The following is a 26,519-nucleotide window of genomic DNA, read 5'->3' as shown; positions in this document are numbered from 1 at the left end:
AAATAAGGTAAGTGGGTCATAACACTATGCAAATTATTTAGTGCTACGTTAATAGTTTATTGCTAACATATTACATAATTAGGGTAGGAATTTCAAAATCATAAGCAAATAAATGTATCTTCTACTTTTCAGCCAAGCACACTAGTATTTCTCTTTAAGAGCCATCAGTATAATTTCCCCCCTCACATCTTTTATTATAAAATATTATAAAATATGATGCTTAAATGTCACTCCTGGCACATATCAGTAAATAAATTCATAAAGGAAGAAGAGTCTGGAAACCTCATTTTGTCTTCTATACCATAAATATCAAATGACAGCATAAGCAACAACTCTGACCTCTTGATGTCTTTTAGGCTCAACAACAGCAATGTCCATAGAGGACGTCAGCCAGTGTGGAACAGGATAACTTCAGATAATTGTATCTGATTCTCAGAGATTTTAATACACAGGTTTTACATTTTAAGTCATCTGACTCCTAAGACATTTGTCAAATGGTTGCCTTGATTGTAAAGACACTACAACTCTTCCCAAAATATCTCTAGGGATTAAGTGTATCTAAAGGCCACACTCATTTGCTATAATTGCACTTACACAATAAAACTCAGATATCCAATGACAGCTACAATTTGTAAGAAGGCAATTTAAACTTATATAATGCCCAACATTTTCTGGCTGAAATAACCTAAAAGGCAGCATTACACAGACACTGATTTTACTTTACCAAACTAAAACATTCAGTCCATAAATTTTCTACCATTTTCAAATTCTACACTGCATTATATTTACTGAGTCTAATCACAGCTGCTATTTTTCTGTGCAGTTTTGTGGTCCTATGAGCAAAAATCAACATTTCATTGCTACAGGGAAGGAGTAAAGAAGATGAACTACTTGCTAGTTTAATGTTGCAGCTATGAAGTACATTATTTTAAATATCAAGGAGAACATTTAAAATGAAAAGGAGGTGTTTTGCCAGAGAATGCCAAAGACCAAGGAGAGTACCAAACAGAAACAAGAGCCATAGCACATAAAGAATCCCACCGTGAAATGCTTCAGATATAGAATTTAATGTAAAGGATCAACAAGAGGAACAAATAAACACCTGAAGTTTAATACAAACCTTAACTGTAAAACAAGAATTAAAAAATGAGGAAGGAGTCATTTCCTTCAGTAAAGGAAGGACATTTTCTACCTCAACAAACAAGGTATATGTTCTTTTAACCTATGCCCACTTAATAAAACTCCAAATTAAGCAACGTTCCCCATTCCCTCTGTGCAACATTTTCTGATGCCAAGTGCCCACTGAATATCTCCAACTAAAGGGCTACTCTCTAGAAGGTTCAAGCACTTATTCCCCCACCAAAGCAGACACCAAGAATTAGTGTCTGCTCGCAAGTCAGTTTATGCTAGTTAACATTATAATTACAGTTATGCAATAATTAAGTATTGCATTAAATGAAAAAAATACAAAAAGAAAATTGTTCCTATGAAAACTGAGCTATGCACCAGAAAGACCCTACAAAGGCGAGTCCCCAAAATTAACACTGCTGCCAAATTAAGTATTAGCCAAGAAAAACAAAAAAGGTTGGGCGAGAGGGTGTCCTAGAAAAATGTTTACCCCAGGCTCCAAAGTGTTTAAGTTCTCAAACCACTTGAAAAAAAAAAAAAAAAAAAAAAAAGACCTGGAAATGACAGATGTATTGCGGGTAGCACATACGTATGGAAGAAGATGGAAGTAGAACTCTGATCAGTGGACCCACATGCAAAATAAAAGCTTTAGCTGATAAGGTGTTATTAGCAACTAAGTTTACACATTTTGACTTGAAATGCTAAAGGAATGTAGTTTTCTTTATGGTTTCCATTTTTAACAAGGTTTTAAAAATTATTCATTATGTTTGAGATCATGTTAAAGGGAAGTTGATATAAGTCTAAGGCTCACACCTAGGAGTTCATCCTGACAGTCAAGAGCACACATCTGTTTCCCCAAACACAAACTATAATGTATGCATCTACTTGTGAACGTCTAAAGAACAATTTTACTGTAACACTTAAGAACCTAGCTCTGCAATGTTATACTCATTAGTGAGTTTAAACCAGGTAATTTTAAAAATCATGTCTCATCAATACACGTCAAAAGCCTAAAATATGTTCTTTGAACAAGTAACTCCACAAGAGGAATTTCTCCTAAGAGTAACTGCACAGACACATATGTATACGAGTGTTTACAGTAGTTTTGTTTACATAGCAAGGAAAAGGAAAAAACCTATATGTGTAACATCAGGGGATAGGTGTATTCACACCCAATAAAGTATTATGCATACATAAAAATTATTTACATCTATTTTACACCGTTGAACACCTTTGAAAAGGTGTTCAAAATATAGTATTAAGAGGCAGATTATAGAATTTTAAATGAACATTCATCTTGCTGGACACACTGTAAATAAAAATGTTAGTGGTTATTTCTGAAAGGTGGAGTTATAGGTATATTGGGTGTTTTTATTATTTATATTTTCTACTTTTTATACATAGAAAACAGGAAACACCTTCCAACATGTACAGATCATGTTTTAATCTGTCAATTTAATTTATTACATTAATGAAAAATTGTCAACACTGTTGAGGTGTCTTAGAAATGGCCCTAGATAGTGAAATCGACAAACCTGGATACCAGGATAGAATTTGCTATTAATCTCTCATGGGACCTCCTATTAGAAATTGGAGTCTGTATCTCCAACCCTTAAATCTGTACTGGCCTTGTAACTTGCTTTAAGCAATGGAATGCAGCAGAAGCAACACTGTAAAATTTCCAATCCCAGGTTTTAAGAGACCTTGTAGCTTTCACTATTTCTCTTTTGCTGACCTGGGAGCCCCATTAGAAGAAATCTGAGCTAGCCTCCTTGTGGGTGAGGAACCACATGGAAAAACAAGCCCAGCCAACAGACAGTGCTAACTGCCAGATATGGGAGTGAATCTTCCAGCTCCAAATTAAGCTCCAGATGATGGCTGCTACAAGTAACCTCAGGCAAGAACGGTGGAAGAAACATCCAGCTGAGCCCAGCACAAATTGCTGACATACAACATCATGAGCAAATACATGGTTGCTGTTTTAAGCCATTAAGTTCTGTGATCTATTATGCAGCAAAAGATGACTAATTTACCCAGCATCCACATAGTATACTATTCATGTTTTGGATGTACTATTCTTATAGACTAATTTATCCTCCTAAAACAAAATTAAGATTATACTGTACATACTAGTTCTATGATTCTCTGGCATCTTTGAAATGGAACATATGCAGGGCCTCATGGTTATTTTAGATTTCAACTCAGACACATAAGGAGAGAATGGAACACTGGGTATTCAGAACACTTCACATTCTTTATACAAAAATCCTGTGTGCAGCAGTGGTCTTTTCTTCCAAAGCCCAAGGGCCTTGATATACCTGACTTCATAGTTTCTCACTCCGTCATCAGTGGATGTGAGGTTGCTCTGCCTGGTGTCCCAGAACAGGACCAGGTTAGACACTGAAAAAAGTAAAACCAAGTTCACAATCACCACCCACCATTCTAACACCACCACCAATAATGATGATGACAAAACTCAACATTCACTGAGGGGTTTAGCACACGCTAGCAATGGGCTGAACACAGCGGAGTAGTTAAGAATGTCTCTGGATCCAGACTGCTCTGCCATTTCCTGTGTAACCTTGAGCAAGTTACTTCTTCTTTCCAAGCTCAGTTTGCTTATTTGTAAAATGGAGATAATAACAGTATCTATCTCACTGAGTTGTGAGAATTAAATGAGATACGTGTAAAACATTTAGAACAGAGCCTAGCACACAGTAAGTGCTCAATAATGATTAGTTTTCTGTATTATGTAATCAACATTTTACATGTGTCATCTCATTTAATTTAACCCCCACAACATTCTATGGATGAAGAAGTGTCAGGGAGGTGAAGAAGTGTCAGGGAGGTGAAGAACTTGCTAGGAAGTGGCACTGAGTTCCAAACTCACATTTTTCTGAACTGCAGTAGCTAAACCCTTCAGCACCATGTGACATAACTTAAAGTAGCCGAGGAGTGTCAAACCAGACTCCTTGTGCCAGGGACATGTTGCATGTCTTCACAGCCTCTGGAGTTGGGCAAGGGTGATCACAGAGCCACCTCTAGATCAGAGCTGAAGAGCTGAGGTTCAGGATGGCCTCAGAGATTAACACAACAATGTGTCAGACAATGGCACTGTGGTTCCACAGTTCTCTGAGCCAGCACTTAGTAGGTACTCAAAGAGTGCTGTTTGATTTTGTCCAACTGCATTCACTGTATTACTATTCCATTATGGGCAGTAAGTTGAACTCCCTCCCTCCCCCTGCCCATTATGATTATGAAATTATCCAAATATAAAACGATGCGTGCTCATTTTACTGAAACTTTATTGTTTGCTATTTCAGAAAAACAGAAGCTTTTTTAGAGATCCTCTAAGCCTACTATGTTTTACAGATAAAACGATGAACTTTTGTCTAAAGTCATTTAGCTGATTAGCAAAAATGACTGGAACCAAGGAGATATCTTTTTTTAATTTTTAAACTTTAACTTTTCTACAGGAAGGTGGAAGTGAAACAATAAGTGATCTTAACCCACAGAACTGTTCAGCTAAGTTTAGTTCTACCCAAATTTCAGCTGGGTGATTTTGAAAACAACCACTTTCTCAGACTTAACGGAAATGGTTAAGCAACCTCAGAGAAGTCATGTGTTCTTGCGCTGTGGGAGACATTTTTTTTTTTTTTAATGAGTCCTTTCTAGGTAATACAACATCTTAACATTGTCCAAGCACTCATCAACTAAAATAACAAGTCTACAAGATGCTACAAGTTATTACGCTAATCTAGATATCCTTCTTTCCTTTAAAAAGAACAAAGAGAATAATTTTTTTAATCAGTTTTTACAATTTACAATAAAATGAATTCTCAAGACTTTAAGACCAAACCAGAAGAATAAAAGTCATTGAAAGGAAGAGACAAGTTGACAGTTCAAGACTGAGCAGCATGGTTTCATCCTGATCTCAGACAAAACAGAGATCGATATGTATTGAAAAATTATATTTTTGGAGAAATTTCTCATGTCATCCTTGTAGTTGATTTTTTGAGAAAATGTATCTGTGTGTGTCTCCTTTTTTCCCTGTAGTACTAGTTGAATCCTGGTACAGTAAAACACGATCATTGAGATGAGAGAATCTGTATAATTACTAATATAGGCGTTTTCTGGCTAAGTGATGAAACTTTACTAATTTTTAAAATTTGTTTTTTGATGCAAATATTTCTAACACATTTTACTACTTTCCCATCTTCTTACAAAGACTAGACGTAACATACGGTCATCATTGGGAAAAAATAACTGCACTGAAGCTTGTTGGGACATAGAACTCAGTGTGCTGGATGATAAGAGTACCAATATAGGAAATGATACCCCTGTACCTCATAATTTGGCCAATTTGCTTAAAAATGCATTTCAATTAACAACAAAGTTTACAACAAATCATACTGCATAGGATTTTTTTTAAAGTTATAGTTTAGATTTATTCATTGAACCAAGTTTCGCTGCAGCTGTTAACTCCAGCTATTTTTCAGGGGATTAGAAGCTCAACTGAAGGTCAATTTTAATTATGATTCTCCTAGCAGACAGTAAACATTTCCTAAAGATAAACAGAAATCATTCAATTTGAAGAACAGAGAGAGAATGATTGAGAAAAAATAAGCAGTGCCTCAAATACCGTTAGGAAATATCAAAAGAACTAAAAACACATATGTAATTGGAGTCCCAGAATTACAGGAAAAAAATAAAATACTTGGGCAAAAATATTATCCAAAGAAACAATGGCCCAAAACTTTGTAAATATGGTGAAAGACACAAATTTACAGATTCATGAAGTTCAATGAACATAAAAAAGACTAAGTCCAAAGAAAACCAAGCCAAGACACAGTTGAATTCCTAAGAATCAAAAGTAAAGGAAAACTTGAAACCAGCTAGGAAAAAAAAAAGTGACATATTACATATAGGATAACAACAATTCAAATACCATGGATTTCTTAACAAAAAACTATGGAGACCAGAAAAGGATAGTCTTTAGTGTTCTTATATATGTGGAACTATTATATATGTTTGTACAATACATATGATACATATGTTACATATAGTACACAATATATTTATATCTTTGCATAAACTAGTATCCAGAATACATAAAGAACTCTTACAACTCAAAATAGCGGGCAGAAGATTTGAACAGCCACTTCACAAAAGAAAATGAACTAATGGCCAAAAAAACACATGAAAACATGCTTAACATCAGTAGTCATCAGGGAAATGCCAATTAAAACCAAAGAGATACCATTACACACCCATTTGGATTGGCTAAAATTAAAAAGACGAATCATACCAAATTTTGGCAGGGATGTGAAGAATATGCATTATCATACACTGCTGATGGAAATGTGAAGTGGTAAAACCAGTATGGAAAACAGTTGGCAGTTTCTTAAAAAGCTGAAACATACAGCTACTAGATGATCCAACCAATCATATCCTAGGTATTTACCCAAGAGAAACAAAAACAAATGTCTACACAAAGACTTGTACTTGAATGATCACAGGAGATTTATAATAATCCAAAACTGGAAACAAATGTCCATTAAGAGGTGAATGGATAAACAAATTATGATTTATCCATATAATGGAATACTATTCAGCAATAAAAAAAAAGCAAAAAAAAAGGGGGGCGGAAACTGATATTATTTAGATGAGTCTCAAAATAAAATAATTATGCTGAGTGAAAGAAGCCAGGCCAAAAACAATAGTATATGATTCCATTTATGTAAAATCTATATAATTCCATTTACGTAAAATTCTAGAAAATGTAAGCTAATCTATAGTGAGAGAAAACAGATCAGTGGTTGCCTAGGAATGGGGAAAGAGGGAGGGATTTTATTTTCTTTGACTTTAAAAAATGTAACACCAAGAATCAGGAATATACAACATTTCGGTACTCTGATTTTAATTATACAAAGACCAATCTGAGAGGCTTATTCATTTGAACAATTACTGCACATTCACATGCCACACTCCAGGTCTTTGTTCCACAATTATTTTTTGTCCACTAACCTAAAGGAACCATAAAAGGTCTTCTGTTCAAAAATATTCCTGACACTATAAACACGAACACAGTGAAGGGCTAATTCTCTACAATGTTAGTAAGTATACAAATATTTCAAGGTACTTTAAATAGATGGGTTAGGATGGGTGGGTATATCATCTACTTTTACAGAAGTTTTACAGAACTTTTAAGTTCAGTTGGCTTAACATACATGCACATGCCAGGATGTCCGTGTCTGCATTTCATCACAGTTCACCATATGTCTTATTTGGTGGGTAGAGAAAGAGAAGGCAGTTTTTTCCCCTAGTTTTATTGAGAAATAATTGACATACATCACTGTGTAAATTTAAGGTATCAGTATGATGGTTTGATTTACACATATTGTGAAATGATTACCACAATAGGTTTATTTAACATCCATCACCTCATATAGATATAATAAAAAAAAAAAATTTCTGCTCATGATGAGAACTCTTAGGATCTACTCTGTTAACAACTTTCCTGTATATCACAAAGCAGTCTTAACTACAGTCATCATGTTGCACATTATATCCCTAGTACTTACTTACCTTATAACTGTAAGTTTGTACCTTTTGTTCACTTTCCTCCAACTTCCCCTCTCCCTCCCCTGCACCTCTGGTAACCACAAATCTGATTTCTTTTCCTATGAGTTTGATGTGTGTTTGTGTGTGGTTTGTTTTTTTTCTTTCTTAGATTCCATATATAAGTGAGATCATACAGTATATGTCTTTCCCTGACTTATTTCACTTAGCCTCTAGGTCCATTCATGTTGTTGCAAATTGTAGGATTTCCTCTTTTTATGGCTGAATAATATTCCACTGCGTGTGTGTGCATGTGTATATATACACACATATACATACATATATACATTTACGTACATACACACACACACACACCCCACAACTTCTTTATCCATTCATCCACAGATGAACATTTAGGTTGTTTCCATGTCTTGGCTACAGAAAATAATGCTGCTATGAACATGGTGGGTACAGATATTTTTTGAAGGGGAAGATAGTTTAAGTAGATCAATCCTAGTCATTCATGGCCCCAAAGAACCCAGAGAAAAAAAGAGAGCTGATTCTAGTTCTCTTAAAGGTCTAAATCATTCTATGGTGGGACAGGCATGGGACAAAGGATTTTCTATCATTCTGGACTCAGTAGATCAGGACAAGTAGAAAAAAATAATTAAACTTAACCTTGTAGGACTTTAATTCATCAAAATTAAGATAAGTCTAAGAAATCACCAAAGGACTGAGAAGTTAAATGATATTTCCATATTATGTGTATGCTGGAGGGAGAGGGTTTTGGGAAAGAGGGGCAGCTTGTTGAAAACCCAAGTGCCCATCAACAGACAACTGGTTTAAGAAGATGTGGTGGATATATATATATGGGTATATATATTACTCAGTCATAAAAAAGAATGAAATATTGCCACCTGCAGCAACATGAATGGATCTAAAGAAAATCATACTTAGTGAAGTAAGTCAGACAGACAAAGGCAAGTATTATATGATATCACTTACATGTGGAATCTAAAAAATAATACTAATGAATCTATTTACAAAACAGAAACAGGCTCACAGACATAGGAAACAAGTTTATGGTCACCAAAAGGGAAAAGGGGGGAGGGGGAGAGGGATAAATTAGGAGTATGAGATTAACAGATACACACTACTATACATAAAATAGGTTAATTACAAGGATTTACTGTACAGCACCGGGAACTATATTCAGTATCTTGTAATAACCTATAATGGAAAATAATCTGAAATATATATATATAAAACAAACTGAATCACTTTGCTGCACACCTGAAACTAACACAATATTGTAAATCAACTATACTTCAATAAATGGATAGATCTGATAGGAACTAATAAATGTAAAATGATTGAGCCAAATGGAACATCATGGCTTGGCAACCACCAAAAAATAACAATAAAGTTGTTTTTCTTTTTTAATAATAAAAAAGAAGAAAATCCTTCAGGTATAAACAGAAAATAGATAAAATCAGTTATTATTTTTTAAAGCTAATTAAAAAATTTTAAATAATTCTGTGTCCTCCCTAGTTTAGAACCATCCAGGGATGAAATAAATGACGGTAGAATACTCAAATAACAAAGGCATCTGATGTGTGGTTTGTCAGATATGCCTGGCTAGAACATTTCCTTTTCCTGTGACCTAGATCTGTCTTAAGAAACTTGCTGCCCAATTCCAACAGCCCCACTTTCTACCTGCTGTGGATTCCTAAGGTATTCTACCCCAGTCTCTATAAAAGACAGGTTTAACGTTTAGAGTAACACTTCTCAAGATGTGGTATGGGTACCCCTGGGAATTTCTGATACTCTTTCAGCTGGTCTTCAAGGTCAAAACTATTTTCATATTCAGATGTTACTTGCTGTTTTCATGCCCATTCTCTCATGAGTGTACAGTGGAGTTTTCCATAGGCTACATGACGCTTTATATAACAGACTGAACACAGAAGCAAATGTGAAAATCCAGTTGCCTTCTGTCACGCCAGACATTAAAACAAATTGCAACAATGTAAAATAATGTCTCTCACTAATATTTTTGTTTTGGAAATAGTTATTTTATTAAAAACGTTATTTATGTTAACATGTAAAAGGCTTTTTATTGTTATTATGAAATATGTTAATAAACATTTAAAAAAATCTCTCAGTGTTCTAAGTATCCAGATACGGTAAGTATCTAGAGACATAACCCACACAAACAAAAGCTCTTAGGGGTCCACAATAATTTTTAAGAGTATATAAAAGGGGTCCTGAGACGAAAAAGTTTGAGAAGCGTAACTGTGCCTTCAAAGATAAAGAAAAAAATTCCCAAACTCGCCAGACATCTTGATTCAAGCATGGACGTCTCAGTATATTGTTAGAAAATGTATATAGAGTAAACACATAAAGTAAGGAAAGTAAATATAGAAGGTCTGAATCACTCTATAGTAGGGCTGGAAGGGACAAAGGATTTTGGATCATCCTGGATTCCTGGGTCCAGAAAAAACTACTTGAATTTAACCATATATGCTCCTTTGAGCATCCTCAGGCAGGAATGTGGACTTCAATAATTTGTCCCTATGAAAAAACACAACCTTCTTTACCTTGAGGTATACAAAATTGTCCAAAACGAAGGCTGCCTGTTATGGACTGAATTGTTCCTCCCCCGCCCCCAGCTTCATATATTGAAGCACTAATCCCCAGTGTGACTGTTTTGGGAGACAGGGCCTTTAAGGAGGTGATTAAGGTGAAATGAGGTCGTCAGAGCAGGCTGACAGAACTGGTGTTCTGATCAGAGGAAGAGACACCAGTGCTCTCTATACACACAGAAGAAAGGCCATGTGAGGACACAGCAAGAAGGCAGTCATCTGCAAGCCAGGAAGAGGACTTTCACCAGAAACCAACCATGCCGGCATCTTAATCTTGAACTCCTAACCCTCACACTGTAGGAAAACTTTTGTTAAGCCACCCAGTCTGTGGTACCCTGCCTATACTCTGTTTCCATATAAGCACTCCATAAATATACTGAGTAAGAGGGGGAAAAGGAGACTTTTTAAGTGGGAAGGAGATGTTGAATAAATGTCTTTACAGTCCACACACCATTATTTATGTTACATGGCCACTAAGCAGATGTTTTAAGTGTTGTTCTTCTCAAAATGTCACCTAATTTTTTACCTTTGATTAATATCAGGACAGAAACATCCACATTTTTTCCTACTGGTTACTCTCAGGTCTAAAATTCATGCTTTCATATTTCAGTTCATACTATAACTAACTCTCATACCATTAGTTATTCTATTTTGTCAGGAGAGCCCTGCCTGTCAATGGCTTTACCTACTTGACAGCCATGACACAGCTTCACCTCCTTTACTCTTTCCCTAAGGCCACCTGAATGCTTATGCATAACCAATTCATGCCTCTTACCAATTCTTGGATATTAGGAAATTCCTTTCTAAAAGTCAAATCTAATTGGCTTGGTAATTGTTTTTGTGGCTCTCTAACGAAGGGCAAAATAGCCCAATGGCAGGTCAGCCAGAAGGCCCTACAGCACTGCAGGAAAAGAAATTGATTTAACTGCACCACTTTGGTCTCAAATGCACAGCAGCTCTCTGGCTATGAAAAAGGCAGGGAAGATGAAAGGACAAGGGAGGAAAATGCTGGGTCATTCTTTAATTTTGATTTTGAAAATGCTTCAGAGTAAGAGACACCCTCTCTCTAAGCATCATCTTCCCTCCCCTCAAACACGGGGACCATGTCTTATTTAGCACTATCTTCCTGGTACAAAGCACAGGGTCTGAAACACAGCAAGTGCTCAAAATGCATTTCAATGGAAAGGGAAGCTGAATGAACATTGATAAGAATATTCAAAAAAAGTGCCTTGAAATTACTCTATTTGTTATAGAGATATTTATAGAAAAAGGAAGAGCACTGAAATTCAACTTTACTTGCAAAAAATAAAAGAAAAAAACCTCCGAATTAAAAGAGCACAAACAAAACAAAATTGCTATTTAAATGTTTTAGTTGTTTGATGTAATATTAGTCTTAGATAACATTTACTGAATATCCAATAGGTATGAAACACTATATTAGGTGCCAACTCTAGTAGCAACCAAATACAAGAGAACTGTGTTTTTAATCTGTTAAATGTAATTGACAGTTCCTGGCTGAACAAGCATGTATGTTCTTTACACAGAATTCAAAATGTGGTTTTAACCAGAGAAAATGAATCCTAAACTAGTGGTACCTCTGCTTTCATAACAAACTTTATGCTCCTTTCAGCATCCCTGGGAATAAATGTGGACTCCAGTAACTTATTCCTGTGGGAAAACACTATCTTCTTAACCTTGAGGTATCCCAGGGGCAATTATAGCCCAAGATGAGGAATACCTCTCCTCATTCCCATGCAATCCATCCATATAGCCACCAAACACTTGAAGGATTATTCCTTACATCCTTTACCTTGATGTTTGATCAAAATCACTACCTTATATGTTTCAGAAGTTCAAAATGTTATCTTGGTGAGGAAAACAAACAAAAACCAGACCCAGAGCCTCCTGGCAGTGTTGAAGTAAGGAGGTAAACTGCCATAATTCATAATAGATTCTTAGAGCCAAAAGCTGCTGCCAAGTTACATTTATTCAGCAAAAATAATAATAAAATAAAGGTGTCACTGTCACTAGCAGAAATACAAATTCACTAGTAAAACTAGCTTCTTAGTAAGCTTCCTGTGAGGAAACATAACAAAATAGGTATGAATTTAAATACACACTATATTATAGACATGTTTGTTTGCATTCCTGACGCCTATGATATTTGTAGGCCTTGTTGCCAGTAAATGAAGTACGTTTATTCTATATCCTCATGTTAACACTACTCCTTTTGGTCTTTAATTCCTCACTATTTCAACCCCACCTAACAGACAAAATATATATAATACCTAAGACTGAAATAAGTTCTACTTGTACGAATAATGAGGTGGTGCATATTACATTTGCTTGAAGGAACAGGAAGAACACACCTAAGCCAGAATTAAATTTGGTGTAGAAATGAGTAGTTCCTCTAGTTAGGCAACACTTCCCTGAAAGTGTTACAAATGCATAATAATTGTTAATAAATATGAAATGGAAAGAATCCTCCCTTATACTAGCCTCAAGCCTTTAGTAAACAAGATACAAGACATACCATATGTTCACCATTTCAAAATCTCACCATGGCTGGAATATGCCAAACCATCATGTATCTTAAACTTCAGTGAATATCAGAAAAATTTTTGAGTTTCTGTGCATATTTTAGTTTTTTTACTAAAGATATTAAAACATCTTGGTAATATCCTTAAATAAGAATTACAGAGCTAGTGAGTGAGGAGCTAGGATTTGAATGCAGCAGTCTGACCTGCTCTTCACTATTATGCTACACTATGCAGTAGTCTTATGAAATGAGGTAGATTCATGGACAGATCTCCAAAATGAAGAAATAAAAGTACTGATTGACATATATACACTAATATGTATAAAATAGATAATGAATAAGAACCTGCTGTATAAAAAATAAAATTAAATTAAAAAAAAAAAGAAGTAAAAGTACAAAACCAAATGTACCCAAGGAAAATGGTGTGGGATGGGACCTGTCCTTCTCAAAGTCTGATAGTCTTTGAAGAGAGTGTACTGATTTGTGCATCCGTATACCTTTAAAAAAAATTAATTCTACTGGAGTGTAAGCTCCTCAAGGGCAGAGACCATTCTGCATTCATACTGTACTCCAGCTTTAAGAATAAAGCTTGGACTAAGTTAGCATACAGTGAAGGTATTTATTTGAGGGTGTATCTTTTTAAAAACGATTATCTTTTAAAAAAGAGTTAAGTGGGGATGTGTCAAAGACAAATTAAAAAAAAAATCTGTTAATTGAGGTAGTCTAAAATGCTATGCAAGAAAATTTGTATTAAAGTATTCACAGTATGCTTCTTCTCTGACCCCCACTCCTGACTCCCCAATGCAGAAGAATGCAGCAAGGAGACACGGAAAACTAATTTTGGTTTGTTATATTTTTAATCTTGGTGATAAAAATAAGAGGTGAAGAAAAATTCTTAGCATGATGTAAACAGGAAGAAATTCAAAATGAAAAAAAGGGGAACATAACAACAACAAAAAAGAGAAGAAAATAATTAAGTAGATTTGAACCCCAGCACTACCTGGTTTCAGTGAAAAACAATTAAACCCAAAGCACTCATCTTCTTCAAAATTTTTTGTACTATATATTTCTGCATTTATTTTCTCTGGTTGTTATCCACAGTGGAATTAATATAGAACCAAGAGAAAATATAAAATTTACGATAATGTACAAGTTTCTAACAATAACCATTTAATTCTACTGAATAGCACTCAAAAACAGTGTCAATTCCACAGAGGAAATAATCTAGTTAAACAATTCTGGCTAGAAGACACCAAAAAGCATCAAGTTAACAGTGCAACATAATAGTCCATGGACTAAAAATAGACCAGTTCAGAATACTGAGAGCATTTAGTTCCTTTATCCTTATATTTATTATTATGACAATGATCAGAATTCACATAAAGATATGCCATTTTAGTCACTTAAAAGTTAGCCGATATCCTTGTGGGGAAAATAAAATTATTTTAGCTTAATTTTCAATTTTCTTTTCCTTTTCTAGGCTAATTATTTTATGCTAATGTTTATATTTATATCAAATATGTCCTCCACCCAAACTTATAATCTTTATCTTACAAAATATTTCTAAAAATCTTTCCTCATAACATAGGTCCCACAGTCCTTGACAATCCTCAGGGCACCTCTTAAAAAGATTTAGCTATAAAAAGTAATTGAAAATGTCATTGATGACTAAATATTTATGCTCATTAATCTCTCGGGCAAAGCTACATACCTTTGTAAAATCTAACGCTAAAAAGTTTATCTTTAATTCCATCAACTACCTGGATATTGTTTCAAAAAAATCTTAACTGCATAATTCCTTAGTTAACATGAAAAATGGCATTCAGCATAATAAATTATGAGTTTTATTATGAGTGTCTATTATGAGTGATTTAACAGAGAGTTCATATCACTGCATGAGACCTGCAGAAGAAGTTTATAAGAACTCTTCAATATACAGAATGCTTATGAGTTAGATAATACCTCAGTTGGTGAATAAATTTGCTAGACTTGATCTCAGATGGATTTGAACAAATAATTATTTTACTGATAATTCTGAAATACTTCTCCATCAGATTGATAAAACACAAAGTAAATGATAGTACCAAATCTACAGCAAAAACTTTGCCGTCAATATACAACTTACTGAGAGTCAGTTTGATTATCATGAACCTATTTTTTTTAAAAATAGTGATTATTCATAAGTCTGGGATTGTAACCACATTTTTTCTACCAATAGTTATTGTCACTTGATTATTTGCCAAGAAGGGCTTCTATGTATGAATTCTTCAAGTCTTTATCTCAATAGCATTTCCCAAATTGGCAATTAATTACAACAGAACTATGTACCCAACTGCAATGAACTACTGCACTCTAGGCTAGCCACACTTTAGTGAATGTGCGTTTATTTCTATCCAACTCGGCACACTATGATTTTTATCTAATCTCCAAGTCACACTAGACCCTCCTTCCTACATTGAATTATTTTCCTGTGTGCTTCCTCCAAATGGAAAATTACTAAGCGTCTCGGTAGCTTGTATGGATGCAGATGGAAGTGAGGCTGCTGTTTTAAACAGCAATGCATTTCTTATTCCCACAAACACCCAACACTCTACCCTCAGTTTGAGCTGTTTTCTTAATCTAGGTGTCCAATCTAGATACTGAAAGGACAATGTCAGTGCCCCAAAAGGTTTAGGTACTAAGCGTTTAAAGAGTGGAGAAACTACTGCTAAAAGTATAAGGGGAAACCAGCCCAAACTTACAGGCATGATCTTAATGTATCTAGGACACGCTAGTTCCTCCCATCAAGCCCCAAGGGCCTTACTTAACCATTGAGGCCCTTTTGACAATTATGGGACAAGAAGAAACTAGACAAATATTATACTACTTCTGTCTTCAAATCACACTACTAATACCAACTTAAAGAAAGATCTTTTAAACACTTAGCTCTCCTTAATCACTCCCACTAAACTCCATTTTTCCTCTAAACAGAATTCTGGAATGGTGTAATGTTGTTGAGGTGATGAATATTCTAACAACTGTTTTAAATCTTATAAAATAACAATTTCAGCTGTGATCCAAAGCCTCCTTACCCGCCAGAAAGTTCCTCTATGGCACCAAATGACACCTGAGGCAGTTGTCTGGGAAACACTCCCACACAGTCCTGGTCATCATTTGCTATGAGATCCAGGAAGGAAAGGAGCACATCCAACCCACAGAGGTACCAGTTCTCTCAATGCACTTCCCATTCTCCTGTTCTCCCAGCTTATGAAGCTCTCCCTGTAGAACATGAGAAAACCTCCTTAAACACCCTTCCTCCCAGATCTCTGGCTTGGCCTCCTCCAATAGCACCAGAGGTCTGGAGAAGACTCTGGACCATCCAATCCCCCAATCTACAGAAGTCCAGAAAATTGGCTGGAGTTTTGTTTTGGTGACTTCATTCTTTAACTAAGTGGGAGGAATTCCCAGGAGGACCTTCATTAAGGAAAAGAGTTTCAAAGGGTCTTCTACATTTGAACTTGATTCTCCACTGCTTTTTCAAACTCCCTTGGAAGCCTAAATTTTCTTTATTTGGAAAATGAACTGATTTCTAGTTTAGATGCAATGTTGGAATTTTTAAAAAACTGGTTCATTGTTCAACCATAAGCATCAGTAGAAAGGTGAAACAAAACCAGGCAATAAAGAACAGTGACTGCCACCACGATGGTCCCACAAGGTCAACGGCTCAACAATACTCTGTATTTTTTTTTTTTTCTTGAAATCTGAAACATTCAGGAAAGTGAACAGTACCAACTTACAAGTAACTATGACTTTTCTGACTAGGAAAGAGAAGTACACAGTATGATTAAACTCATGGCAAATGTTTTCTATCTCCTTCTAGGGCCTCCAGATGCCAGTCTTAACTCATTCATCCCCTCACCCCTCCATTCCTTTTGTCCAACCAGACCCACCTACTTCCCCCTTTCCAACCTTGACTCTATCTTTCAACCTCACACAACAGTGTCCTACTCTCCAAAAGAGACTCATTACCAAGCCAAAGACTTGCAAGGCTCAAGGTATGACCATTTTGAAAATCTCTGCCTATCAGCTTCCTCCTTACCTTAAATCCCTACATAGCTCTCACCTTCATCACTAATTCTCTTAAGTCCCAATTTTCCCCAAAGATCTCTGGATTCAGAGTCCTACAGGCACTCCCAGGATAATCACAAATGGATTACAACAATGAATCAGGTTACAGGGGAATCCTGACCACTCTTTCATAGACACAGGAACTCCTACTGTCACATTTACTGCACAGAAACACCAGGGCAATGAGCAGCCTTCTCTACAAAGACCACGGGATAAAAACGGAGCTGTACCACCAAGGGCTCCAAAATTTCCCTCATTCCCATCCCTAGTTTCCAGTGAACACTCTTAAAAGGCACATATCTAGGAATTCAAATTAAAAAAAAAAAAAACCTGTTTCTCAGCTTGCTCCAATGATATTATGGAAAAGTGTAGTGGCATTAGCTCCAACTCCAACCTCCTACAGTTTTCAAGACATGTGGTCGCTAATTAACAGAACATGGCTGCACTGTCCTCCTCACCTCAAATGCCAAGAACCACAGGCCTGATTTAGCTCCATCCCAACTTCTGGGGTAACTCTGGCTAAACTCCTCTATATCTCAATCTCCTAACATTTTCACAGAGAGAGTCAAAATGAGGTTGTTTTCTAACAGGAGTGTTACACTTAATCAGTAGAAATGTGAACTTATTGTTGACAGATGTTATATGAACAGGTTATAAAGACAATCCTGTACATTTATTTCATAATTATAAGTCTATATATTCTTCTTCTGTATTCTATTATTTTCATATTCTTCTATATTCTATTATTTTCATATTAGCATGAAAATAAAACTAGATTATTCCATTTCATTTCTCTTATTGAGGTTAGCATTAACTGATAGCAGGTTTGTGGGGCTTTCTGTAACTGTGCCTAGCAGAAAATCTACTTGTAAACAGGCATTTCAAAAATGGTGTCTGACTGAATTACTGAGGAGGAAATCACCCCTTGCTTATTTTCTATATGATAATTTCCTTATTACCAATCTTTTTTTAAAAATTATTTATCTATTTACTTATTTATTTTTAGCTGTGTTGGGTCTTCGTTTCTGTGCGAGGGCTTTCTCTAGTTGCGGCAAGCGGGGGCCGCTCTTCATCGCGGTGCGTGAGCCTCTCAGTATCGCGGCCTCTCTTATTGCGGAGCACAGGCTCCAGACGCGCAGGCTCAGCAATTGTGGCTCACGGGCCGAGTCGCTCCGCGGCATGTGGGATCTTCCCAGACCAGGGCTCGAACCCGTGTCCCCTGCATTGGCAAGCATTCTCAACCACTGCGCCACCAAGGAAGCCCTCTTATAACCAATCTTTATGGTTCTATCTCTTTCAAACTGAGTTCTCAAGAATCATCTACAGATAAATGATAATCACTGGTTTTAACTGTTTCTAAAATATGCTGTCTATTTATCTTGTCTCAAGATACTTTTGTGGGGAAGTTGTTATGTAAAGTGAAGAACTTTTCCACCTCTGCTTTCCAGTTAAAAACTGGATTGGTTTCTAGTTACAGCCTCAACCTTATACTATTAAATGATGTTAACATTCGAATCCAGTACACTCCTATTTCCCTTAACTGAAATAAATACTTAAGACAGAAGGATAAAAGCAGAATTTAACTTATATCCCATCATACAGAGAAACTATTATCTTCCATTTTGAACGTTTTTTTTCTCAATATGGTAAGTTATCACAGAACAAGAGAAAACTGTATATGAACAGAATGTGGTAAGCTCACATTTTTGATAGTTGCTAAAAAAAAAAATTAAAACAAATGCATACCTATAGGATAAATGTTATTTGTAAGATTAAAAAGGTGAAATCACAATTTTATACTGCCTTACAATCCATGAATATCTAATTAGTTGTCCAGACTTCCCATTTTGGAAGTTGGGAAATACTTGCATTTGAATGCCAATCTGATAACAAAAAAAAAAAAAAATAGTTTTATAAGACAGGAAAGTGCCCCTTGTTTGATTATGCACAAGGCTGTAGTACTAAAGTGATTATTGGGGGCTTTGGGGAAAAAAAACTGTTTAAATTATGTTTTCAGTGCTGGAGCTTCCAAATATCATCCTTTTCCACCCTCTGAAGATTTACTTTGGGCCATACCACAAACTAGAAAGCATTTAAAAATACACACACACATATACACACAAATATATACATACGGAATTTGCTTATCTAGTAAACTTCTCAAAAGCTCCCTTCTGGTGAATACTTCTAGTATGCTCAAAATGAAGTGCAGATTCCTAGACCCAACCTCAGACCTCCTCAATCAGATTCTGAGGGTGAGCTCTGTATTTCCATTCCTTAACATAAATTTAAATTACTCTAAAATACCCCAACCCTGCATGCAAATGAGAACAAATAAAACTAGGTGGTCATCAAATAATTACTTGCCCTAATCTAGTACATCTATCAAAAGACCTCTAGAGTTGCTATCTATTTTTTGTTTGGTTTTTGGTAATATATCAATCACTGCTCCCTAACAGTTTCACTTCTACCTGCCTAACAGAACATAATAGTTACTACCAAACCAATCTTGAGTACTAGTCCAGCACATTTCTCTCCCCATAAAAAAGGCACCAAAGATCCAAAGCCAGACTGGATATCTAGTCTTCAGCATAATAGTCAGGAGTCCCCATCAAGGGCAAGACCAAAAACATCTCCTGAGCCAAATAGAAATTCTTGGCAATAAGGTACCTCCTTGTAAGCCCTTTCTGGAGATGTGCATCTTAAATGGATTACAGCAGTGTGTTACCTCGACAGGTTAACACAGGATGGTCATCAAATAAATCCATTATCAGCAGGCAGAGAGCAGGGTCCAAGAAAAATGAGTCATACCTGAAGCAACTTTTGACAGAAAACACGGAAAGTAGAAAAAGCCTTACTGGAACAGATGAGTACTGAAAACCAAATTAGCAAAACAAACTAAATTTGCCTCCTTTACAAATTTACCCTTTTTCAGGTGGTGAAATCATTGACAAGATTTTAACTGAAAGATACGTGGGTCCCAAATTACTGAAACTTTTTTATTAAGCTCTCACACCTCTCTCCATATACAGGCATATATGAGAAAATGTAAGTGGTGACAATTTTATTAAAAGAGAATAAATGTGTAACAAAAGCCCACACCAAACTTGATAAATCCTGCAATAATAAATTCTATGGGTAATGGAATACTCTGCACCAGAACACCCAGACCTATGGGAGAATCAGATGTACCTATTCTTTGTACTCAAAAGGATTAAGTACAAAGATAAACATACTTTACACTATACCCTGTCCTGTTTGAAGACACTAGAAAATTCTACAGTTATTCTTCAAAAGTTCTGAAATAAATAATGAGTCCACCTTAAACCTGAAAAGCACCTCAAATTGCTAGGACTTAATCTCTTGTTGACTTTACATGTTGTAGTTTCTATTCTCCTTGTTAAAGGACGCTAGATAAGGAGTGATTAATACATTAACTAAAATGATGCATTGCTAAACTGTCTCCAGCACAGAGTCTGAAAAATCTGGAAGACAGACAGGAAAGGATTAGAAATCCAATTTCCTACATGAGAGTTGAAGCATTGCTTCTTTTTTGTTCTCCTCTCTGGGGCTTTTCCACTGCCCTCCCAAATGTGACAATTTGCAAATATTCACATCTAGAGGAGCATATTCTAAAACTATTCTAAGATGGGAGAAAAGGCCCCAATTTTAAGACTTGAGAATGTACTTTAATTCTGTAGGCACAGGTTCACCAAATCAGCTAGCAATAATCTTGACCAACTGGGTGACTCAGCCTTGTGAGTTTTTTTTTTTAATTTAGAGGAAACTTCTCGTTTAAAATCCTACAAACATGGAATCTCCAAGCTTTCTACTTAGAACAAAGAAAAAGCCTTGGAATACTCACTGGAAGGGATTTAAGGATTTGTATTAAACATATTCTATACCAAAATACTAGATCGTCTCTAAGCTTCCTTTCAGCTCAAATCTTCCTTATTTTTCTTAGTAACTTTACCAGACTATTCTTAGAGCCTTAGTAATTACAAATAGAACCTGAATGAGAAAGAAAACTCAGAATTAAAGTTGTCATCATTAAGCCTAATTAAACAGTACAGACAGGAAGATGGCAGTAGAATAAAGCATCCTGAATTAGGGACAGGGAGAATATAATGAGTAGTTCGCAGTCCCATGAATGAAACACCGCATACAACAAAGTCTGGCTAGGGTTTAGGACATACTGGACAACGTCTCTGTCTCCTGGGTGGCAACGGACCCACCTAAACAGGGATAGATTTTGTCTTCTATTAATGCGACAAACTACTGATATCTACCTTAAGTAACCAACCACCCGCAGGAAAACACATGTCAACTAGAAAGTGAACCCTCTCATTTTAGTGTGAATTCTCCCTTACTGGCAGTTTTCCTACTTTCTATCCCAAAAGGGAATCCATTTACTCAACGCCGCAAACTGTAAGACATCTCACCCCTACAGTGTGACTCTGGCACTTCTGGTCCAAACAAAAGCCATCGTTTTAAGTAGGGTGGGATTTGTTCGCTCCATTCAGTAAAGGGCTGTGGCTGTTAGCAGAACATCCTGCAGGCTCCTGCTTTGACTCTTGCCTCAAGTCACACCGTGCTATCACCGTGACGGACCCTTGATATTTAATGAGTCTTCGACTGAAAAACTGACATTCTCGGGAGCCAGGGAAACGAGGCTTGAACGCCCTGCGGAGTGCGTCCGCAACAGACGGGAGGGTGGCAATGCCGGCAGGAACCTCCTCGGCACCCAGCAGGGGTGATCAAGCCTTTCCGCAAGTTTCTCTTCCTTCCACTAAATTAACCTGCCAAGCCCCCACCCCGTCCTATTAGGAAAAGTCACACCAGCAACTCGCTGAAGGACGGGGGGGAGAGCTCCCAGCGCGCCACAGAAGTTGGGTTTGGTCGCGGTTTAACCCTTCCTGCCCCAGAGCCATGGCCGACACCCCCTTCACCCGGGGCAAACCCAGGCTGCCAACTTTCCCGCTGCCCCCTCCTCTGCGCACAGCAGCCCAAACTTTGCTGTTCGCCCACCTGGGCGCGCAGCGGAGCGTGGGGTCCGGCCGCACCCGACACCGCCCCCACCCGGGGCAGGCGGCGGCGCTGACCTTCACGCCAGCCCCCGGCCAGCGACCGCTGCCGCCCGCCCCCTCTCCCGAGCCTCGAACTGCCTCCCCCGGTCCCCTTCCACCGCCCCCAAACGCTCGCGGGAAAACCGCGGCGGGGGCGACTGCAGCTCGACCTCGCGTGTCACGACTGCCCACGACCCTCTGGGCCCCAGAGAGCACCGGTACCGGCCCTGGCTCCTCTGGCCGCCCACTCACCATCCGCGAAGGGCTCCATTTTCCCCCCGCCGCGGCTCCTTTCGGCCGGAGAGCCCAAGCTTCCTACTCCAAGAGCTGAAGCGGCCCTGCCGACTGAGCATGCCCAGCGCGGCGCCGAGGGCTGTCGGGGAGGTGCCGCGAGGGGCGGCGCCGCTCCGCCCGCTCTGAGATCCGCCGCTCCGGGTTTTCGCGACAGCTGCAGAAAGAGCGAGGGAAACTAGAGGAAAAAGCACCGCACAGGCCCTGGCTGACTCCTGGGAGAGGAGCTGGAGGAGCGGGTTAGATCTGGGGGCGGGTCCATGGGCGCGGCCGGAGCAAGCCCCGCCCCTGGCAGAAAGGCCGGCGGCTCTGTCTCGTCCAGGGCTCAGAACAGCGGTCAGTCATCAAACAAATGTGATGCCCTGTTGCGTCCGGCCGGGCCGGGCCGTAGACGCCAGGAACCCGGCACCGCGCCGGTAAAACACGGTCATTGCCCCGTGGAGCAGACATTCCAGAGACAGACAATAAACTAACACAAGACACACGAGGCTGAAATAAATGCCCCGTTGAGCATCAAATTAGGGTGATGTGATGGAGAACGAGTGGGTCGCTAATTCGGATGGCTTGGTGAGGAGAAGCCTGGCTGGGAGATGCCACTGTAGCCGAGATCTGAAGGCAGAGTAGGAGGCTGCGGGCGAAGGTCGCTCCCCTGACAGCGAAGCTTCGCTTTCCCTGGGGAGTCCGACTCCAGGAGCTCACTCCGCCAAGGCTCGAGGGAGCAGACACTGTGGGTCGTCTCTGTAGGGCTGCGCGCTCACAGCACAGTGGTCCCAAGTGCTCGGTGGCCTGGAGACAGAAGGGAGGCGAGGACCCCAGCGGAACAGAGGGCACCCCGGGTCCTGTCCTCGGGCTAGCGGTTCGGGGCGCGGCCTCTACGTGCAGGCGGATCACAAAACCCGGCACTGGATCCGCCGGGGCCGCGGGCGCCGCAGGATGTGGGCAGAAGGCAGCCCAGCAGAGCCTTGAATCAACACCTGCGGCTCCCCGGGGTGCCGCCGCTGCGGCCCGCGGCCAGGCCAGGCAGAGCTAGGCCGGAGAAGCGGAAACTCTCTTGGTCGCCCCAGCCGCACAGCACTCGCGCTCTAGCCTCCAGCCCCCAGGCCTCAGCCCCCAGCCCCCATTGTTTCCAGTGGCAAACCCGGGCAGGCACAGCGAACCTTCGGGATGAAATAACCAGGGGCCCCGTGAGCCCCGGGAGGCTCGTCGGGGCCCGGCTTCTTCATCCCTTGCTCAGCGTGCGCATCGCCGCCACGCTGCGGAGTTCGCAGCCCTCCCAGAGTGCTGCCACCGCCAACTGTCCCTCTTCCCTCCTCCCCTAGCGCAGCCCTGGCCCCAGCAGCAACTTGGCTCCCGCGATGCCTCACTGCGCCTGCCAACTGTCACACGCTCCTCCGAGGCTGTCAACGGCAGGGCGTCGGTTGCAAACAAGCTGCAGGCGAGCGCAAACTGCCCGGGCAAACAGGGATGCCCGCGGTGTTGTTTGACCCGCGTGGGAATTAGAAATTAGGTTTCAAAGAAGTAAAATCGAAGTGCAATATTGTATTTTGCAATGTTGTATTTTTAAGTGTCGATTGTATTAAATTACCCACTTCCGCTTTAAAACCTCCCGTGGATACCAATCACTTAGAATAAAAGCGAAACTCTTAACTCTGGGACCTCCTCTCCTGCACGTGCTCACGATACTTTGTCTACAGAGGCCTTCTGGCTGTTAGTCACCAAGTTACATCCAATCATTCCTGTTGCATGTTCCTCGTGCAAGAACTGTTCCTTCTACCTGGTACCTTACCTGCCAGTTCCTTCTTGTCTTTTTTTTTTTTTTTTTTTTTTTTTTTTTCAGTTTATTTATTTTTGGCTGCATTGGGTCTTCTTTGCTGCACGGGCTCAGTAGTTGTGGCTTGTGGGCTCTAGAGCACAGGCTCAGTAGTTGTGGTGCACAGGCTTAGTTGCTCCACGGCATGTGGGATCTTCCCAGACCAGGGCTTGAACCTGTGTCCCCTGCATTGACAGGCAGATTCTTAACCACTGCACCACCAGGGAAGCCCTCCTTCTTGTCTTTAAGGTCTCAACTCAAATGTCATCTCTGCAGAGAGCTCTTCCCTGACCACACAATCGAAAATAGGTCCAAACATGGTCTACTCTAAAAAGACTGAGCCCTGCTTTAATACCTTCACAACAGTCATCGCTGTCTAAAACAATGTTTTTATTTGTTCTTTCATTATTATCAATCTCCCTCTCAAGAATGCAAGCTCCACGAAGTCAGGGTCATTACCTTCATAAAGGGCTGTATCCTAATCCCTAGATAAGTATGCAATAAATAATTTGTGAACGGATGCAATGGTATTTTGAGTTCTAGTTCACGTGCAATGTTGAAAACCCTTCCAGAGAACATTTCTATATTGAGTGGTGTGTTTGTGATCAGTACAGAGAAGGTGTCTATATCATATGATACCTCAAAGCTGCTCTCTTCCCATTGTGTTAAAGATAATCAGAGCCTTTAGGCTGCCTGCTCAATGCCTCCCTCCCAACTTCAGAACCAAAAATAGGAAGTGAACCACAGGGGCTGGTACATAAGTGTTCAAATATTATATAGTATATGCAGTGCTGGATTTTGTTAAAAGGACCCCACACATTGTATTGCTTAGATAAGAGGCTCTTACCTATATTTTAGGTCATGTCATGTTCCTTTCGAGTTATTTTTGCAATCAAAGCACTTAGTATCAGAGATATTTAAAACTCCACAGCTTGTTAAATCCCCTCAACTCACCTCACCTCACCTCACCTCACCTGTAAGCCAGAGTCTATCATGCTTTTAAGTGTGAAACACGTTACCTTGTGTTTGGTCTTAAATACTTCAGTTCTACAGAGACTTGTAAAAAGGCTTCACCATTGCACTAGCAAATATAGGTGGATCATCATGTCTTTTGAGATTTCTATGGCATAGAGACAAATAACTTCTTTATCCTCCCTTTGCCCACCTCTTGCCTCCCATCCTTCCTGCTCCTACACACACACACACACACACACACACACACACAAATACATTAAGGACCATTTAAAGGCTTATGGGTTGGCACTGGAGGTAAAAAGAGGAAAGAAAATTAAAATGTTTCAGAATCCTACCTACCCTCAAAAGAATGAAAGTGAATTTTGTTTTGTTTGATTCTGGGTTTTTATTTTTTGGATACCATTTTACATTTCACTTCATAAAGCCTTTTTGAGGGAACACAATTTCACGAATTCACTACTGAAACCCGTTATGTTTCAGTCTTTAACCTCCTCCTACCCTCCCACACAGAACTTAGTCAGTCAGTATCTCATTACTTCCTTTTTAGTTAAGGGCATAATACTTTAAATTATTATGAAATAACTATTTACTGTCAGAGGAGATAGTGTGACATTATCTACTATATTCATTTACTATTTTCAGAATCTTTGATGTCTACCATTTAACATTTGCAAACCAAAAATTTGGAGGGCTAATTATAATATATAATAAATAGCATGAAAGGAAAATATGAGCTCTTTGAATAACGAACAGCATTTATTTATAAAGAAGCAACAAACGTGCTGATCAGTGAAAACAGGAACTTTTTTTTTCATCAAAATAAAGCACTTCCTATACCATGGATCAGCTAACCCAGACCTCATTTAACAGAGGAGGGAACGGAAGTCTAAGAGGTTAGAGGATTTACGCACAGTCCAGTGGCAGACAAACTAGAACTCAGGTGGTCTGTGTTCTAAACCAGAGCTCTGGAGTTTCCTGTTTCTTCCCTATTCCCACAGGGAAATAAAGGTCAATGACAATAATCCATGGGAGGGATATGAAATAGAGAAATACAGCTAACTTCAGGCTACTGGACTGCTATTTCATCGTTCAGTTGATATTCCAATATAATTTACTGAGTTCCGTGTCACACTTAGGTGTAGCATTATTAAATATGCTTCCTAATTATTTTGAAATAAATAATTAAAAATACACTGGTTCAGTGTACACGTTTGAAAATGATATTTGTTCAACACTCTTGAATAAGTGGTGGATGCAGCTTGCTGCCAGGACACAGATGACCACCGTGAGGTTTCCATCCACTTCAAGGACTGGAGAGGTCAGTATCTCATTACTCCTGTAATATTTGCAGCACACATGCTCTGCATCAATTATGATGCTTGAAATTGTATCTAATTAAG

At 38.8% G+C, this 26,519-nt stretch overlaps 1 protein-coding gene across 1 annotated transcript in view; it reads right to left on the bottom strand.

The window, feature by feature from the left end:
• LNPEP (leucyl and cystinyl aminopeptidase) overlaps nt 1–22,423 on the bottom strand; it is a 101,107-nt gene extending 78,684 nt beyond the window's left edge. Inside the window, exon 1 of the mRNA XM_068535674.1 lies at nt 22,296–22,423. Within this exon, the coding sequence (XP_068391775.1) occupies nt 22,296–22,314 (19 nt within the window). The 5' untranslated portion in view covers nt 22,315–22,423. The remainder of the gene's footprint in view (nt 1–22,295) is intronic.
• Between the last annotated feature and the right edge of the window lie 4,096 nt (nt 22,424–26,519).

The sequence above is a fragment of the Eschrichtius robustus genome, chromosome 2 (genome assembly GCF_028021215.1).
Source record: "Eschrichtius robustus isolate mEscRob2 chromosome 2, mEscRob2.pri, whole genome shotgun sequence".
In the NCBI taxonomy this organism is placed as follows: Eukaryota; Metazoa; Chordata; class Mammalia; order Artiodactyla; family Eschrichtiidae; genus Eschrichtius; species Eschrichtius robustus.
Note: the sequence above shows the minus strand (reverse complement) of the source record. Positions and strands in the feature narration are given on the sequence as shown.